The sequence below is a fragment of the Erythranthe guttata genome, chromosome 2, assembly GCF_056151865.1.
Source record: "Erythranthe guttata isolate IM_541 chromosome 2, IM_541, whole genome shotgun sequence".
Lineage (NCBI taxonomy): Eukaryota > Viridiplantae > Streptophyta > Magnoliopsida > Lamiales > Phrymaceae > Erythranthe > Erythranthe guttata.
The window spans coordinates 9,201,479-9,220,385 of NC_142534.1; the positions used below are offsets into that span (position 1 = coordinate 9,201,479).

At 35.0% G+C, this 18,907-nt stretch overlaps 1 protein-coding gene and 1 long non-coding RNA gene across 2 annotated transcripts; one reads left to right on the forward strand and one right to left on the reverse strand.

Moving 5' to 3' along the window:
• Positions 1-11,578: 11,578 nt before the first annotated feature.
• LOC105976344 (F-box/LRR-repeat protein At3g26922) lies at positions 11,579-14,431 on the reverse strand. The gene is made up of 6 exons (XM_088814963.1): positions 14,383-14,431; positions 14,167-14,222; positions 12,965-13,182; positions 12,296-12,872; positions 12,023-12,166; positions 11,579-11,809 (listed from the first exon to the last, which is right to left on the reverse strand). Exons 1-6 carry the CDS (start codon positions 14,429-14,431, stop codon positions 11,579-11,581), a joined length of 1,275 nt encoding a protein of 424 aa, XP_088671089.1.
• A 480-nt stretch (positions 14,432-14,911) lies between these two features.
• Positions 14,912-16,321, forward strand: LOC148772273 (uncharacterized). The gene is made up of 3 exons (XR_016030076.1): positions 14,912-14,996; positions 15,398-15,442; positions 16,205-16,321. It is a non-coding gene; the product is annotated as an uncharacterized LOC148772273 (long non-coding RNA).
• Positions 16,322-18,907: the final 2,586 nt, after the last annotated feature.

Below are 18,907 nucleotides of genomic sequence, written 5' to 3' on the forward strand. Positions count from 1 at the left end.
CATGACAATTCTAAAAAAATTACAAGCTCGTAATTCAAAGATACGTATTCAGTCACCCTTGCCAAAAAACACAAGCCATGCTATCGCTTCAAGTATCCCATATTTGCAAATTAACAATAGAGAAAATTTATACTTACATAATAATATTCAACTCCAAAGACTCACCAAATTTCTTTACTAGGCTAGTATCAAATAACTGAGCTATTGGGATTATTGGGACTTTTTGGCTTTCAAATGTTAGGCTTTTTGGTTCGAGGTAGAAAGTATGGGTAAAAGTGGCTATGCTTCTTGAATTGAGGTGATTACGCCAAATTTTGAATGATAGACGTTTGAAACAATGAATTCACCTCTAAGAACTTTTTAATCAACTCGATTCTTAAGAGTTCAAAAGTCTCCACTTTTGCTCTTAAGACAATGGATCGAGCTTTCAAAAAATAAATTCAACAACTAGTCCTTTCATCTCCCTTCTAGTCTCTTCTTCTTCTCTCTCTTTCTTCTTCTCTCTTTTTTTTATTTTTTTATTTTTTATTTTTTATTTTTATATATAAATATATTTATATATAACTTTCGCATTTTTTTTTTTAATAAAAAAAAGAGGAAGAAGAATGACCTTATAAAATTTTCCAACCGAACTCCAAAGGGTAAATTTTCAAGAATCTCCATTTATTCTACCTTATACACATTGGCTAAAAGAAAGAACACCGTTTCTCCAAGGCTCAATCAAGGTCCGAATGATAAAAATTTAAAGGTAGGCTTGAAAGGCTCAAACGGTTCAAAGATGGCCCAAATCACTTCCCAAATTGCTCAAGAATTTAATATTTCACTTTGTAAATTCCTAAGGCAAGTTCTAAAACCGAATAGCATATGATATAGCATCAATTAACTCAAATTTTAAAACACAAAACTTTCAACCAAAGCAACGCATAATTCGAGATTCCTAACAATGACTCCTTCCTACGACACTTTGAATCAAAAGCTCACCAAAATTCGATCAAAATCAAGATAAAGCAAGCAATTTCACCATTAAACATCGACCATCTTTCATCATCATGATTCATCGAAGCATTTATCTCAAACACATTTTTTTTCGAAAGCAATAACTAAAATAAAATAACTCAATTAAAAAAAACTAAGGCATGCAAACTAAAAAATTAAAGCAAGTAATTTTCCACCTCCAAAATTAAAATTTACATTGCCCTCAATGTAATTAGCACGTAATTTAAGAATAGAATACACCTGAATTAGTCGTCTTGGCCATGTCTGGGCTACTGAAATTTTTGCCTTTTATTGTGCTTCTGTCCATCTGGCACGGCCGTGTCAGTTTTGAACTGATTTTCGCACGGCCGTGCGAATTGCAAAATTGGGGCAGTAGTTGTCTGTTCCTCGCACGGCCGTGTGAGATTATAGTGTTTTTCTCGCGCGGCCGCGCCCCAAGCAAAAATCGGACAGTAGCTTCCCCGATTTTTCACACGGCCGTGTGAAATTTAGCCTTGTTTTGGGACGGCCGTATGAGCTCCCGATTTTTGGTCCTGAAAATTAAGAATATGCTTAAATTGTTAGCTCGCATGCTTATAAAATAAATAAATAAAATAAAACAAGAAAAATAAATAAAAAACAAAAATCTCGGGTTGCCTCCCGAGAAGCACTAAGTTTATAGTCTTCAGCCAGACTTTGTTCCTGCTCTTCAATTCCTTAGCTTTTGAACCCATCTCCTTACTTCCTTTTGGAGGAATTCTTGAGTAAATGGGTTGATCCGATTCTTCTTTCGACTGGTTCGCTTATTCTTCTTGATGTCATGAGGCTTGCCAACATCGTCTTTAAAACCCCAACTCTTTTGACTATCTCTCGGAAGAGTTGAAATTGAGTTCATCAAATAAACTTGCTCTTTCCGACTCCCGTTTCCGCCATCATCTCCTGCACTCAAAGATGCTTTCCCATGGTCCAAGATTAAAACATCAAAATTTTTATGATTTGTAAAATCCATAAGATCAATAGCAAAACAATCATTATTATCACATGGATTTTTATTAGCACTAAAAACATTAAATTTTATCGTTTGATCATGCACCGTCATTGTAAGATCACCACTAGCACAATCAATTAGAGTTTTCGATGTAGCTAAAAACGGTCTTCCTAAAATAAGAGGTATCTCCCTATCTTCATCTATATCAAGTATAACAAAATCAACTGGGAAGATAAATTTGTTCACTTTTACTAGCACATTCTCTAAAATACCTTTTGGGTAAACTAAAGACCTATCGCCTAATTGAAGAGTTATAGCCGTCGGTTCAATCTCACCTAACCCAAGATTTTTATAAGTGGAATAAGGCATAAGATTAATGCTAGCGCCTAAATCAATGAGCGATCTAAAATTTTTACCTCCTATAGTACAAGGAATAGTGAACTTACCTGGATCGCCGAGTTTTTGTGGAAGGGGCCGTGTAAGAATTGCACTACAATCCTCCGTGAGTTGGATCATCTCGTTCCCTTGCAATTTCTTCCTCTTTGTCACGAGATCCTTGAGGAATTTCACCCACTTTGGCATCTTTTGAAGGGCTTCGATAAACAGGATATTTATGTGAATTTCCTTCAACTTGTCCAAAAATCCTTGGTATTCGGCATCGAGCTTCTTCTTTAGAAGCTTTTGAGGATATGGAATTGGAGGGGCTCGTGATTTCACTGTGGATGATAGTGGTTCTTCGTGAGTTGATTCTTTTTCCCCTATCACGCTCGGCTTCTCGATTACCGTGTTTTGCTTCTCTTTTTGTGGGGCTTCCTCCAATTGTCTCCCATTCCTTAAACTTACAGCGTTGCACTGCTCGATGTTGTTCTTCCGAGGATCTTCTGTATTTGACGGCAGTGCTCCCGATGGCCTCGCGTTTAGCTGGGTTGCAAGTTGACCGATCTGTGTTTCCAAATTGCGGATGGAAGCTTGAGTGGATGTCATAAATTGAGCGAAGATATTTGCGAGATCTCCACCTTGAGGTGGTGCTTGCCTTTGTCCTTGCTAATTTCCTCCCATCCAAAGTTGGGGTGGTCTTTCCATCCCGGATTATAAGTGTTGGAGTACGGGTTCCTCTGTTGTCGGTTGGTATCATTCACGTAATTTAGAGACTCCGTTTCTTCTAAGCACTGGTCGGGAACTTGGACTGCATGGACTTGCTGAGTCTGCAAAGCTGCTACTTGCTTTGATAGCTTTTCTAACTGGGCAGTGATTGCGGTGACCCCATCCACCACCAAAATTCCTCCCGTCTTCTTGGTTCCGCTATTTGACCGCTCTGATGCCCGCATGTATTTGTTCCTTGCAATTCGCTCCAAAAGTTCGTAAGCTTCATCATAGGTCAAGCTCATGAACATACCGCCAGCTGCTGAATCGAGCACCGTTCTCGAATTATCTTGCAGTCCATCATAAAATATTTGAAGTTGCCGCCACTCTTGAAGTCCGTGATTCGGGCATCTCCGAATTAATTGTTTGAACCGCTCCCACGTCTCGAATAGCGCTTCACCGGCTTCTTGTATGAAGTTTTGTATTTCTCTCCGGATTCTCTCATTTTTTGTTGGGGAGTTGTATGTGTTCATGAAAAGTTGTGCTAGTTGGGGCCAAGACGAGATGGAGTGCGGTGCACGAGTTTGTAACCATTCTCGGGCTGCTCCTTGTAAAGAGTGCTTGAACAGGCGGAGTTGCAGTGCTTCATGTGATACTCCGTGCATCTTATTCGAATCACACGTTTCGAGAAAGTTGACCAAGTTGAGATGCGGGTTTTCATGAGCTAATCCGCTAAACAACCCATTGTTTTGGAGCATAGTAAGGAGTCCCGCGCGAATTTCGAAATTGTTGGCTTCAATGGGGGGCTGCTGGATGCTTGATTGAAACCCATTGAGTGTCGGAACGGTGTACTCATGCAATGCTCGTTGACGAGGTGGTGGATTAATGAGCTGCATTGGGTAGGCGCCCTTGGTCATCTCCCCTACGATTATTTTCTTCTTCCATTGTTGCGGGAATGTTTTGAGCTAACCGTTGATTTCTCCTGGCGTGCCTAAACGTTCGCTCAATTTCGGGATCAAGAGGTAGCAATTTCATGTCGTGTCCTCTTCGCATAAAAAGTACCTAATACAAAAATAGTAAAAATAAAATAAGCAAATAAAATAATTAAATAAAATAAATAAAAACGGCTGAAGTAAGAAAAATTGCTCAAATTTAATATTAGGATAAGTAGATAATTTAGCCGTATTCCCCGGCAACGACGCCAACAACTTGTTGGGGCTAAATACCTAACACGCAAGTGCACGTATCGCAAACAAGTAGTAAAAGTGGACTCGTGAGAGTCGGATGTCGATCCCACAGGGAATACTCAAATTACCTAATCCTAAGTACCAAATTCTAACAACTATGATTTTTATCCAACCTACGCAAAGTTGTCAAATTTAATCAACTAAATAATTAAACTAATTATGAAAGCAATTAAACACGAGAAAATATCAATAAAAACGGACCTAGGATTTTATCTTCCCCCTATGCAAGAATTGCTCACCCAAAACCCTCAATTATGAAATATATGATTCATGATTAATAACCCGAGACACTAATTTACTCATAACCCGCTGTCGCGTGTATTATGATTCTATTATTCATAAAAAGTTCACTATATGTCTATGCAAACCAATTATGAATTAAACATTAACAAACAAGTCTCGTAAATGGCTACCTAAGGTGATATCTGTATGTCTACGACACCACATGCAATTGACACACTCATCCGGTGAAAACTACTCGAAGGTTCTTCTACTTACCGTCTAATTATCAAAATAGCTCTGTCGAGTCAATCCCAATAATCACAGATAAATCACATAAATTGATCAAGTTCATGCACTAACAATCATAACAAGTAGAAGAAATAATCATAAAATCATAATTGCATAATCTCAAGAAAACGTGTTCACCATCCCCACATAGGGTTCCAACAAAATCCTAGATTAAAAACTTAGCTACTCTTAACGACAAACATAATAAAAGTAATAAAAGTCCTAGATTAAGAAAAGATAGGTGAAAGAAGAATTATGATGAAGATTTGTCAATTCTCCGTCTTCGTTTCTTCGCTCTCTCGCTCCTCTTCCTCTAAGATTGTGTTCAAAAGTTCTTTAATTCGTGCTTGGTTTGCCCTTAGATAGATGTCCCAACTTGGTAGATGATTTAGGTTTCCTTGTGTGATTTAAAGTCCAAAATTGTCTCCACCGTGTTTTGGCGCGGCCGCGCGAAAATCAGTGTAATTCTCACACGGCTCCGCGAGAATCGCCGAAACCTTCTGTCCAAAATCTGCAATTGGCGCGGCCGCGCCAAAAATAGGCTAAAATTGGCACGGCCGCGCGGACCAATTTTCAACATATTTTTGTTTTCTTCCATGTTTGCCCCTTTTTTTTGACCTTTTTTGGCTTGTTTCGTCCTTGCAACTCCCAAATCGTCAAGTTGTACCTAAAATACAATAAAGCACTCATTAAGCATCATTAAATCAATAAAAGTATACAAAAATCCTCGTAAGAAAGTATACATTGAGTGTAAAATATACACTCAACAATTATACTATTGTTGATACGCATTTCCTTGGCGAAAAAAAATACAAGAAGATTAACATTTCAGCTCAAAGAAACACTCAGATCAAACTACAATCAAGCAATGATCATACACATAATAAGGCAAAATAGAAAATCCTAATTTTGAATGAACCCTAGCACGAAAACATGAATCTATAAATAGGATGATTCAACTCAAATTAAAACACAATCAATGGAGGAAGCGGCATCTTTATTTCACTATGAATCAACAAGAGTTTACAGCTTTCAATAAATACAACAAGATCAACACATCAGAGTTCACAGTTTCTTCTCTCTCTGATTTCTTACCCCTCTCTCTTATGATTACAATGTATTTTGTTTCTCTCTCTTAATCTAACCAAATACAGTTGCTCCTTCCTCTTTATATATCTCCCAGAAGTCAGCTTCTCCTCCAAATTGTCAGATCACATGCCTTGATCTCCCTCAGCCAACCAGAGTGAGCTTCACCTCAGCTTAGTTGGTTAGTTTGTTATTAGCATGTGCTCAATCCTACGTACGTGGATCGTCGAATTAGTTGATTAGCTGGTACTTCTTAAATTCACTAGCATCACAACCCTTCATTATGACAAGTTGATGATCAATTCCAACGTACTTTAAAAGAAAAGGAAAAGAACAAAAAATAATAATAATATCCTCGCATATAGTCCAAATACTCATTTATGTGCAAGTTTATTACATTATCACTACACTCCAAAATACTAATAATGTATAACTTTGAGTGCGGCAATGTCAATTGTCAAGTCGTTCTATACGTGCTGTTAAATTAGAGACTTTAATCAAAATTATGCAATTTTATTAAGAGTTCATTTATGTATTTCAGCACAAAATGTTGTATGATACAATTTATGCAACTTTTTGTGATTAATATTTAAAATGTTGAACCAAAGATTTCCAATTTTGTAAAGATGGTCTAAACTCACGGTGGAACAATAAGACCATTAAATATGATTATTTCTATGCTACACCCGGTAAATATTATATTTGGTGGAGTTTTACTGTTGATCTACATACCAAAGTGTGTGTAAATATTTATATATTTACTAATGGTAAATATCTACCTGGTGTAGTTCACCTGATGTAGCATAGTATAAATCATTAAATTTCATATTTAGACGAGTTCCACTAGTTAAAATTTTAAATAGCAATTTGAATAGACAAAGAAAATAGGAGAAATTAATCTTATGAATCTAAGTAGTCTTTAGCCATTAATTTTAATATTTTATGGAAAATAGCTACAAACTAAAATATAATATGATTATGAATTTATTATTGAAACTGGGTATTTTTTAATGGGGCAAATACACTAGAATATATAATAAAATTAAGAAAAAACCAATAATAAGGGAAAATGAGGGATAACCCACTTGTTGGGTAAAATAATATAATTTGGGCCCAATTTATAATTGACCATTTGTAAACAAACTCATTTAATATTTTCTGAATTGTGTGACCCCCTAAGCTTATGTTTATGCCCATTATACCTTTTTTCCCATATTTTTTTCTCCTACTTTCTCTCTCTTCTCCTTATTTATCTCTTATCCGTCATTTTATATTCTCCATTCATTTATCTCCCTTCCTTTTTTTTCCTCACTTTTGACGTGTTATTTTTTTTTTCTTCTTCTTCTCTCCCCTCTCTCCTCTCTCTCTTCCCCAACTTCCTCTCTTCTCGTATCTCTTCTTCTCTCTCCTCTCTCCTCTCTCTCTTCCCCGACTTCCTCTCTTCTCGTATCTTTTTCTCCCTCTTTTCCTCTCTCCTTTTCTCTCTTCTCTCTCTTTCTTTCTCTTCCCTCATTTCCTCTTTTCTCATCTGTTTCTGTTTCATTTTTTTCTCTATTTCTTCTCACTACTTTACCTTTTCTTCTATATCTCATCTTTTTTTTTGTTTAAATCAATCTATTTTCTATTCTATGAAATTCATGTTTTCACCGGAGATGAGATTTTTATCATGAGTATTCAATTTTATAACACCATAGTATCTTAAATTGAAAAATAATATAGTGAATTAATGGAAATATTATAGTTAATTGCCAATTTTTTTATAGTTGACATCGGAACAATTATAGTTGACTATCTAATTTTTGTAGTTGACTCTGACAACAATATAGTTAACTACCAATTTTTTATAGTTGACATCGTAAAAATTATAGTTGACTATCTAATTTTTATAGTTGACTTTGGGAACAATATAGTGAACTATCCGATTTTATAGTTGACTCTGAGTGTAGATGACTATAATATTTTTTGTTTTTCGACAACAATGATCTCTTCTTTGTTGTGGACTCTGATAAAACAAATTTCATAGGAAACAAATATTTATGAGTCAACAAATAGTGCGACCATAGATCTGTAGATCTAAAAAACAAGCTTGTTTACAAACTCCATTTTTGACTGATCAACCATGGAAGAATTCCGAACCGTCGCATATGGTCGTTGCGTACCGTTGCATACCGTTTATGTAGGACACTTCGATTTGTCCTTCGGAGTCGCTGAGAAGGGTGCAAAAAATAGAAATTATGTGGTAAATGTACATAAATTAGGTTAATAGACGTCGAGGGGAGCGATGGGTATATAAGAAACTACCTGTCTTCTTCTTGCTACCTTTCACCATTATTGTCGACCTGTATTTCTCAACGATTCCCACACAATTGTTAATTGGTTTTTTTTTCTTTTGAAGAAATGTAGCAAACTAGGGCATTGATGCGACTGGGAAATGATTCGATATATTTGCAGGACCCATGGGTCTTCTGCTGCCATGTGTCATTTTTTGTATTTTATAATATATTCCCCAACTATTGTAGGCGTTTTAGAAAAATACAAAAAAAAGACATGTGACAGCAGAAGACCAACCCAATATTTATCACTGAGTGTAGGGTCGAATGAGCCAACATGCAGGGGGGGCAACCTGTTATATTTCCTTCTTCTCATATTATGTGTCGTTTGCTTTGAAGAAAAATAAAATATATTTCAAATTATTAGTCAAGAATTCTAATAGAGAATTTATTATGCATTTCTCAATTTTAGACTTACTGTTCTTAGTTTATCGAGAGATTATCAACTGTAAAAAAAATAATAAAAAGGGTATTTTAGTCATTTGGTTAGTGTTTTTTTTATTATTTCTTTATAGAATTCATGCGCAATTATTAGTTTTTGTCTCAATACTTGTAGATTAATATGGGAAGAATGAAGTATAAATTAATTGTGCAAATCTCTCAATAAGGGAATGTCTAGTTCCAATTGTTATGATTGAAATTCCACATCCATTTGTCTTGAATTTCAAAATCAAAATAAGATAGCATTAGCATAAGAAGAAAACGATATCTTGTTTATTCTCATGACTTGAAAATACAATGTATTAATTATGTGAAACATACAAATACATCAATCATATGCCAAACTTCCTCAAACATTAACTAGATGTTGTTAGGCATGTGGACCGAAGTACGACGTATCGATCAATCTTATTACCTAGTAATTTCTCTATCGAAGAAAGATTACTAAATGGTCTTATTCTTGAAAATGTATACGAAAACTACCGCTTTTTATTTGTGTAGTAGAGACGATTGAAAACGGTAATTATGCACTTTGGTTGTTAATTGATGATATATGTACGGGAAGGGAGAGGTTTAAGATGATGATGGAAAGACAAGTTTTCGGAATTAGTAAATGACTCATATGACATTTTTTTCAGTATGTTAATGGTCAATCGTTTAAGGTGATCGCGCAATTGGTGGTGGTGGTGGTGAACATAATCTTCGAAATACTAAGCATATACGTGGAGGTGGCGGTGGTGACGGAGGTGGAGGTGGTGGGGAAGGAGACGGAGGTGGAGAAGGTGGTGGCGGAGGAGGGGAGGGGGTGGTGGTGGTGGTGGTGGTGGGGGTGAACTTAATCTTGGAAATATTAAACATAAACGTGGAAATGGAGGTGGAGGTGGTGGGGAAGGAGGTGGAGAAGGTGGTGGTGGAGGAGGGGAGGGGGGTGGTGGTGGTGATGGCCATCGACAAAATATCGATGATGGTGGTGGACGTGGAGATGTAGACCCAAGTGGCGGTGGTGGTGATCGGCAAAGTATCGATGTCGGTGGTGGTGGCGGTGGAGATCTAAGAGCATCTCCAATGGATAGGGGGGTTTTCCCCCTCCCCTCCCCCTCCCCCTCCCTTTCCCTCTACCTACGTCGTTTCCAACCGTTCGGTCTTTTATTACTTTTTTTCGAATTCTCACTCTCACCACGATAATAATAATAAAATGATAATAAAAATCACAATAATAATAATAATAATAATAATAATAATAATAACAACAATAATAATAATAATAAATAATAATATTAATATTAGTATTAATAACTAATAATTAATAATAATTATTACTAATAATAATTAATAATAAAAATAATGATAATAATAATAATAATACTAATAATAATAATAATAATAATAATAATAATAATAATAATAATAATAATAATAATAATAATAATAATAATAATAATAATAATAATAATAATAATAATAATAATAATTAATAATAACAATAATAATAATAATAATAATAATAATAATAATAATAATAATAATAATAATAATAATAGTAATAATAATAATTTAATTATAATAATAATAATTTAATTATAATAATTTTACTTAAGTTTTTATTTACGAATTAAGTGTTTGATTTTCTTAAAATTATTTTGCTATTTCAAATTTATAATAAAAAGTAAAATAATCGTATTTGTTGTTTTTTTATAATTTTTACAATTATAAAAAAAGTATATTAAAAAATTAAATAAAATAAAATAAAACCAAATAAAGAAACAAAATAAAATAATAATAATAAAAAAATAATTACAAATAAAGGTATAATTCAAAAGGAAATAATAAAATAAAAGAAAAAGAAATGAAAACAAAAATATTAAAAGTCTTTATTTACAAATTAAGTGTTTGATTTTATTGAAATTATGTGTTATTAAATTATGTAACTAAATAATTGAAATAAAATAAAATAATCTTACAATATAAAATAAATACATAAAAAGGAATATAAAAAAACTATAAAATTGACAAGCAAAAAAGAGAAAATATAAAGGAAAAGAAACCAAGAAACTAACGTATATAACAAGTAAAAAAGAAAAAAAGAAAAGAAAAAAAATAAAAAAAAATAAAGGAGCGTGTATCACACGCCCCCTTGCAGCACGTGAGTTGGAAGGGGGCAGCTCAAGGAATTCATCCCTCCCCCCTCTCCCCACCCCTATCCACTCCAGACCCACACCCCCTTAACCCAACTCCATTGGAGGTTGTTTTACCACCCCACCCCAACCCATACCCATCTCCATTGGAGATGGTCTAAGTGGTAGTGGTGGTGGTGGAGAACGACAAAATACGGATGGCAATAATGGAGGGCAGGGTCGAATTTGAGCATTAATAGTTGCAACCGATATAGACAGAAGCACTATTAAAACCCATAATCTGAGTGCCATATTGATTGCCGCAAGAATTTTGCGAAAATGGATTAATATTTTCTTGATATATATAGGCATCAACCATTTTTTGTCCATTCTTGAAGTATATTAACTAATTAGTTTTTTCATAATTTTTCTACACTAGATGGGCTATAGTCATTAATCTAAATTATGCAAGTTGTTTAATAGTTGACTTATTTCTTGAAGTGATGCTATTTACACTACCAAAAAAAACTCTCTATTCACAACCATCTTCCTCTTTCTGCAAATTAGTGTACACCAAATTCAAGATTTTTAGTTCAACAATGAGAAAAATCAAAGAAAATGCTATGTAAAACAATTTATTTGATAAAATCGCATCATTGACAGCTTTAAATATCCGATAATATCTACGATCAGGTATAAATACAGCCGGAAAAATAAAATAAAAAAAGAACCTGGGTAATTAAAGAATAACCAATTCAACACGCTGGGGTATTTCTGCTCCAAGCTGTTCCCGGGAGCGACTCCTTACATTTTCAATAGGAATTGAACTAACAGGCGGGATTTGTTCGGTGAAAAAAAAGGCCCGGGATCAATAATTAATTTCTCGATATTGACAAAGTTCTCCAGAAAGTACTTCGCTAGTCGGACATGAATTTCACGAGCACGATAGCCACAAAACTTGACAACTTTAAGTTGCTCTTGGTGAAACCTCGTATTCATACTACTCTTCAACGTTGAAATGGAAGGCGAGTGTAACTGAAAAACAAAAAACGAAGATATTTAACCAAAATATCCCTTGGAGTCGGCATGAACTCAAAATCCTCAAGATTGAAATTCTTTGCTCCAATTCGATCAATTCAAATTCGAAACTGGGAATATAGGACTCGGGTTATTTGTTTTGATTCAGTTACATATATTTTTTTTATTGTTATTGATATACAAAATAAACGCACATAATATATTTATTACCTTTAAAACAAATTCCTGTATGCAAGGTGCTGCCCTTATAAAGTAAGGTAGTAGATCGACACTTTGTTGAGTCAAATCCCGATATCCTACGACCAACTTCTTCAATCTAGGCATTTCAGGGAACTCGTAAAACTCGATACCTTCCTGTGATTTTAAATAAATTCCCAAAAAAAAAAATAGTAATTATACAACGAATAAAATAAAACAATAGCAAATAAACAACCCACAAAAAATAAAAATAAAAAAATTCAATTTTCGTCTTAACTAACTAACCTCTGGATTTTTCAGCACCGACAAGTTAAGAACCTCCAATTGCAAATTGCAGCAACAAATCGCGTTACATAATTTTTCAACGGAAATTTCCCCAAAGCCCCAAGGAAGAGACAGCTCAACAAGCATCGGGACATTTTCGAGTAAGAGTTCTTCAAGACTTTGAACAGTAAGCGAAACAAGATTTGGTGCTGAAACCCTAACGAGTTTCAAATTCCGGCAGTAACATATCTCTAAGCGTTTCAAAACTAGCGACGAGCCACAAACTTCGACAATCGACAATTCTTTCGATTCGTGGACAATCAATTCTTCGAGCAAAGGGCAGTTACGTAAAAAGAACTCAATCGCCCCACCATCCACATCGATATATTCCAAAGTCAACGCTTTGAGGGGCTTAAAGTCAACACTAATGCTCCGAGCGAGAAACTCGTGCGGGAAAGCACAAGTTAGGCCAGGATAGCTTAAACTCTCGTCGAACTTTGGCGAAAAATTCAATTCCAAGATTGGAACTTTTTTGGCGGAAGCATATTCGAGCCACTGAGTGACTTCATCCACAAGTAACGTATACTCATTGTATCGCCTTTTATCGGAACCACTTATATCATAACGGATTATAAATTCGTCCAAAGTGACGGCTTCATGGGATTGGAGGACGAAGTTCACCCGATTTACAAACTGGCCCCTCTCCACTTGGGAAAACTTTTTGCGGTTTGCAGTTCGTCAACTGCGCGGCCAATGTACGCATCGAACTTGAGAGAAGAGGTGTGTTTCCACAAGTTTATCCAACGGGACGAAAGAACACTAGTGCGTTCAGCTTCGATTGGCGATAGGAAAGATAGGATAGCCACGAGAATGTCATCCGGTAACCGATTTATCCGATCATTATCGAACTATAGCACAAAAAAAAAGATTAAAAAAAATTCCATCAGATAAAAAAAAAACATTGCAATTGTATTATTGGACGGACGAACAAATAATTTCCCCAAGAGATAAGATAGGATGAGATAAAATAATATTTCGGGCCGACCCGGAAAATTATAGGATTTACCAATCATCAAACAAAGTCCAATTATTGAATTAATTATGGTACTATCCCCAACCGAACGAGACCTAAGAGGATAATTTTTTTTCATTCTCCCCACTACGAAAACACTCTGGCTTTTGCACATTGCTGTTTTCATGGAAAGGAAACTACCAGACATAATCCCCTCATAACTTAATAGGGCAAATTACGGTCACCCCTCTGAGGTATGGCCAAATTACAAAAACCCCATCTTGTTTAGGTAATTACAGCCACCCCTCCTTTTAAATAGTTTTACATAAAATTGATGTAATTCGGTTATTTACCGAAGCAAATCGTATATTCAGTTCGGTAAACATTATGAAATGTTGGCGTACCGAAATTTCGATTCAATTTTACCGATTTAACATCCCTAAATTTACCTGTAGAGGGGTTTTTTCGTAAGATAATACATAGTTGAGGAAGGTGGCTGTAATTACCCAAACAAGAGGGTTTTTTTTTTTAATTTGACCATAACTCAGGGGTGGCCGTAATTTGCCCAAACTTAAATACCATTGTGATATTTTCATCATATTCTGTAACAATTAATCTGATGAATAAAGACGAAAAGAAAATGATTTTGATTCAGCAAAAAACTTAATTCCCTTTTCCCCTTATTCATCTCAATCAACAGGATTTCCAATTCATAGCAGTATACAAAATTGGTGATCATAATCCCCACATAATTTAATCAATTAATTTATTAATCTTCCTTTTCTTCAAATTGAAGAAAGAAAAACAAAAATTAGGGTTTGGTTGCTAAATTTAGTAACAAAAATCGGATAACAAGGCAACAGTTTTAATGGAAGCTGACCTTCATCTTGGATTGAAACTCGGAATCAATTTCCAAACGACAAAAAACCCTTGAAACTGCAACAATAATAAATTCTCCAAACCAAAATATAATTAGTAATTTTTTTAATTTATTTTTTTTCTCTGAAGCGATTTTGTCGCAGTGAAATTGTAACATGAACCGGTAAGAAGAAATAAGTTCGGGCCGCTGCTCTTGGAGCTAGGGGTGAACATATACCCGCTTGACCCGCCCATTTGTACAACAGTTTTTCTTCAAACCCGACCATGCCCACAATTTAAGTATAAATCTGATAATTCAACTTTTTCTTTCCCATCTTCTTCACTCTATTCCCAAAACCCAATTTTACTATTCTGATTCTTCTCATTTTATACAATCCACAATCGTTGCTAGATTCACCACCATCGGCTAAAAAGATTTTCGGTGTTATAAACTCAAACACTTTAGATTGTGGAATCATTTCGGTCTTATTTCCACCGTAATATTAACACCAGTCTTCTTTTTTCTATTTATTCACGGGTTGGTTCAGTTGGACTCTCTTTTATATATATGTATTGCGAATTAGCTTATTTCTACTCAACTGATGTTGGATTGGATGTACATTATTTAGATTTAAAAAAAAATATAATCCATTTGCTCTTTTCACCAGCCCCCCGCAACCCGACGAACCCGAACTGTGCGGTTTTCAAGAATAACTAGGCAGGTGCGGGTTGTGGTTTTTGTAACCCGCCTGTTTTCGGTGGGGTTATTTTTTTTCTTGTTTGAGCTTCTAGAGAAAAATGTCGTCTCTTCAAACAGCATTACCCCCTGAGCTCGCCAACAATGCTATCAGGGTTTGATTTTTATTTTTTTCCTTCTTGTTTTATATCAGGGTTATTATTTTTTCCGTTTACTTTCTGATTTTTAATCGATTTACAGATCCTTTCTTTTATATCCTGGTTATATGCTACTAGGGTTTATGAGCTTTATGCTGGAACCGACTTGGTGTTTTGATTATTCTCTACTTTCATTTGTAATTTTCTTGACAAAATTAATTTAAAGAACGAATTCTTATAAACAATTAATTTTGTATCTCTCTTCTACCCCTTCTCAGTCCACTCTTCCTCATTCATCATACCTTTTCAATATGAGCGCATTTCTCTATGTAGTCATAGGCTTAATTCAGCACAGGATTCTCGAATTTTAACATTTTTTTTTCTTATTTTTAACATTTCCCCCCTTTCCCTCATTGCAGCTTTATCGTGAATGCTTGAGACGAGCTAAATATATTGGCCAAAAGGTGCAGTGCTCTCAGCTTTATTATGTCTTGGTGAAATACATGGAATTTATATATGTATGATTTATGATTGAACTGCTATATGGAATTTATATATGTATGATTGGGATAACACACTAGAAAAATTGTTCTTCTAAATCTTGTCCTAACAAAATGGCTTGTCGACAGTAGTTGCTGAAACTAGAATTTGATGCTCAACTGCATATTTTATATGCACGTCAATCTATGGATCTATTAATGATGTGTATTGGTTTGTAATTAGAATGTGACTAGATTTATGAATTGAAATTTGTATCATCTGATTCTTATGCTTTGTGGAAGATTATTGAGACGAGAGCTTGAATTAGTTTTGGTGCAATGCATAGCTGTTTGGCTGTTTATGATATTCATAGGCTACAGTTATTAGTTAATCAGGAACAGTAATTGGCTTGTCCGCTAGGGGGAGTACATTATTAGATGCATCCCCACATACCAGTTGTCGTTTTTGTAGCTCTGTTATTCTACTACTATTTGTTCATGCTTCATATGATGGATGTGGTGACAAAATTTATTCGTAAGATAGTTGAATGAAGTTGCAGGATAAATCATCTCTAATTTTTCATTGGTAAATATTGAATGAACAAAATTAAAATGTCATATTGCTTCTGAAATTTGTTATATTCCTTTTCTTGTTTACATAGTAAAGCGATTTAGTTCTTCGAGAGTGCTTCAACTTATATAGAATATAGAGTAATGTAGCTCCTTTGATCTACTACTTGAACACAGAAATACAATACTGAACTTCTTACTGGTATGGTTAGAGAGCAGTTTAAAAAGCACATGCACGAGACAGATCCAGAGAAAATTCAGAATCTCAAGGATGAGTAATTTCCACTTTGCTTATATATAATTTGAATAATTTGCTTATTGGTGAAGAATTACTGCCTTAACCATAAAAACTTGGGAAAAAGATGTCTAGAAAATGTTGTTTTTACTCTCCTTTTTGAGTTTGCTCATTGTTATGTGACAATGCTGCGAGGGGATTGATAAACCACATGCTATACGAGTCAGAGAACTTGTCTGGGAGAAAATTCAGCAAAAGCTCGTCAACCTAATTCGAAGCTCAACTTTGAACGTTTACCTGATAATTAATTAGTGCCCAACCCAAGTTTTGGTATTACAGAAGCTTTTGATGAGGCAGATTTCTGTGTCGTTCAACACGAGGCGTGCTCTTGAAACTGGTTTTATGCATAAATTACGAGAAGGGATTTTGGGCTCTTATTGAATTTGTTATGTGTGGCATCTTTGGGTTCATCGGTGCAGAAACTATGCTTCTTGCAAAATGAATTTTTACATTCATTAATAAAAAAATTGAACAATGGGTTTGCTTCTCGTTTTGTCAATAGAAAATGCTCAAGAAATGGATACAATTTCAAATGTATCAAAATGAAATTTATTTCAATCATATATGCTATCTAATCAATGGGAACAATGCCAAGAGTCTGAGCTGACTTATTGAAGTATCGTGGATAATACACATACTAAAAAATTCAACAAACTGCAGTTTTTTAATAGTGGGAACATAAAATTGAATGAAAGGTTTTTAATCATTATGGCCCTTGTTTTGGCATTTATTTCATTAGCAGTAGGAGTAGGAGTAGGATGAACCAAACCGACCGACAACGAGGAGTCAAGAAGACTCAAGAGACTTGAAATGCTGCCAATTTAATAAAATGTGATATAATTATCTGTAGCGATTTTTGACCGTGGTATTTTTGGGTTAAACCCCTTGAGTTTGCAGCAACTTCAAATTCATGTTTTGGGTCGGCGATTGTCTATTTGTATTTACCGCGATTAAACTAGATTAAACGAACCACAATTTATCTAAACGGATTCACATACTCCACACTATTCCATTTATCCCTGTTTTTAATCATAATATATACAGAGAAATAACCACTATACTTGTTGCTCTTTTTTTTTTTGTTTGCAGCACCTAATCAATAGCTGGCTAGCTTACGCCTCTTGCTTCGACGTTGGTCCACATTTCAGTAAGCCTTTTTTGCACTCTTGAGAGTTTTATTGTTTATACTATGCTAATGCCGAATTAGCTGATTAAACTGGAATGATTAAACTGCAGTTATCTCTTGAAAATTATGAATGATCGTAAAGGGTTTCTTAATCAGATTAATCATCTCGGAGATATCGGTCAAGGAAGAGGGATGTAAATTTCTGGACAACAATTTTTCGAGGATTGAAGGTCTGGTGTGGATCCTCGTTCGTGCGCCGATGATAGAAACGAATATGCTTGCTAAAACTGTGAGTTGCTAGATTAGATTTATTCCGCTTTGAATAAATCTAACCAAAGCATGTTAATAAAATTATAACCGGCTATTCTAGAACCTCTGGCGAATTTTCATTGACTCATGGGCATCACATCCCAACACTTACGAGCACCCACTTATTCATGCCGATATCACAATACCGTGTATTGATGAGATGCAGTACACATACACTAAGTGCTAGTATCTTAATGGGAAAGGCCGATATCCTCATTGGTGGCGTAACCCTTCGACTAGGAACACGTTTAACAGTTATAATACTAAAGAAAATATCTCATGATCCTAAAGATCAATTACTAGTACTTGCAATAACTGTAAGGACTATATCTATGTTTGAGACAAAGGGACAAAGATATAGAATGCCAAGGTGTTTTTATCATAAATACGAAAAATGATTATTTATTACAAGAATAAATGGAAAGACCACAGCCACAAGTTGGCTTCATGGTCACCTACTCTAACAGAGAATAATACCGTGAATTGGTATTATGCCCATCTGATTATTGCAGAGGCTGTCGTTCCATTTGGTGCATCCATAATCCTTACTTCATTTTCATGGTATCTGCTACCGAATTTCCTAAAGAGGATCCATGCGTTTCTTCACAAAATTCCACTGTGGAGCCACCGTGTCCCATACGAGGAAAGTTTATGGGGAATCTTGGAGGTTCCGGTAAATGTTTACATAACAAGCCTGGCCTTATTTGAAATGTAAGTCCGTCTTTAATTCGTAATTTTCTATGTTTTGAATTCTTTAACTCTTAATGGTTCTTTTTTTTTCCTTCTTTTTTTGCTCTTCGACATTGACCGCACCGGATTTTTTTTAATAATTATTTAAACATGGAGATGTGGCGTTTTTGTAATTTCCGAGCTTAGATCAAACGGTGTTTATGTCAAATGTTTGACAACTAACATCGATGACCACATTGAGACAAGTTTTCAAGTGCATGGGAAAAAAGGATGTAATCGAGAGTAGAAGAGGGCAAAGTGATACTAAGTCAAAGTACAAGGGGAAAAGTGGAATTTAGCCTAAGCTCCAAAACCGAATATACTAGAAATACACACAGCCCAATAATTTAGGGTTTTATTGGTCTCAAGACTTGGGGGAGCAGAAAGCAGGTACCTCAGTGCAACCCCTCTCTCTAAAAAC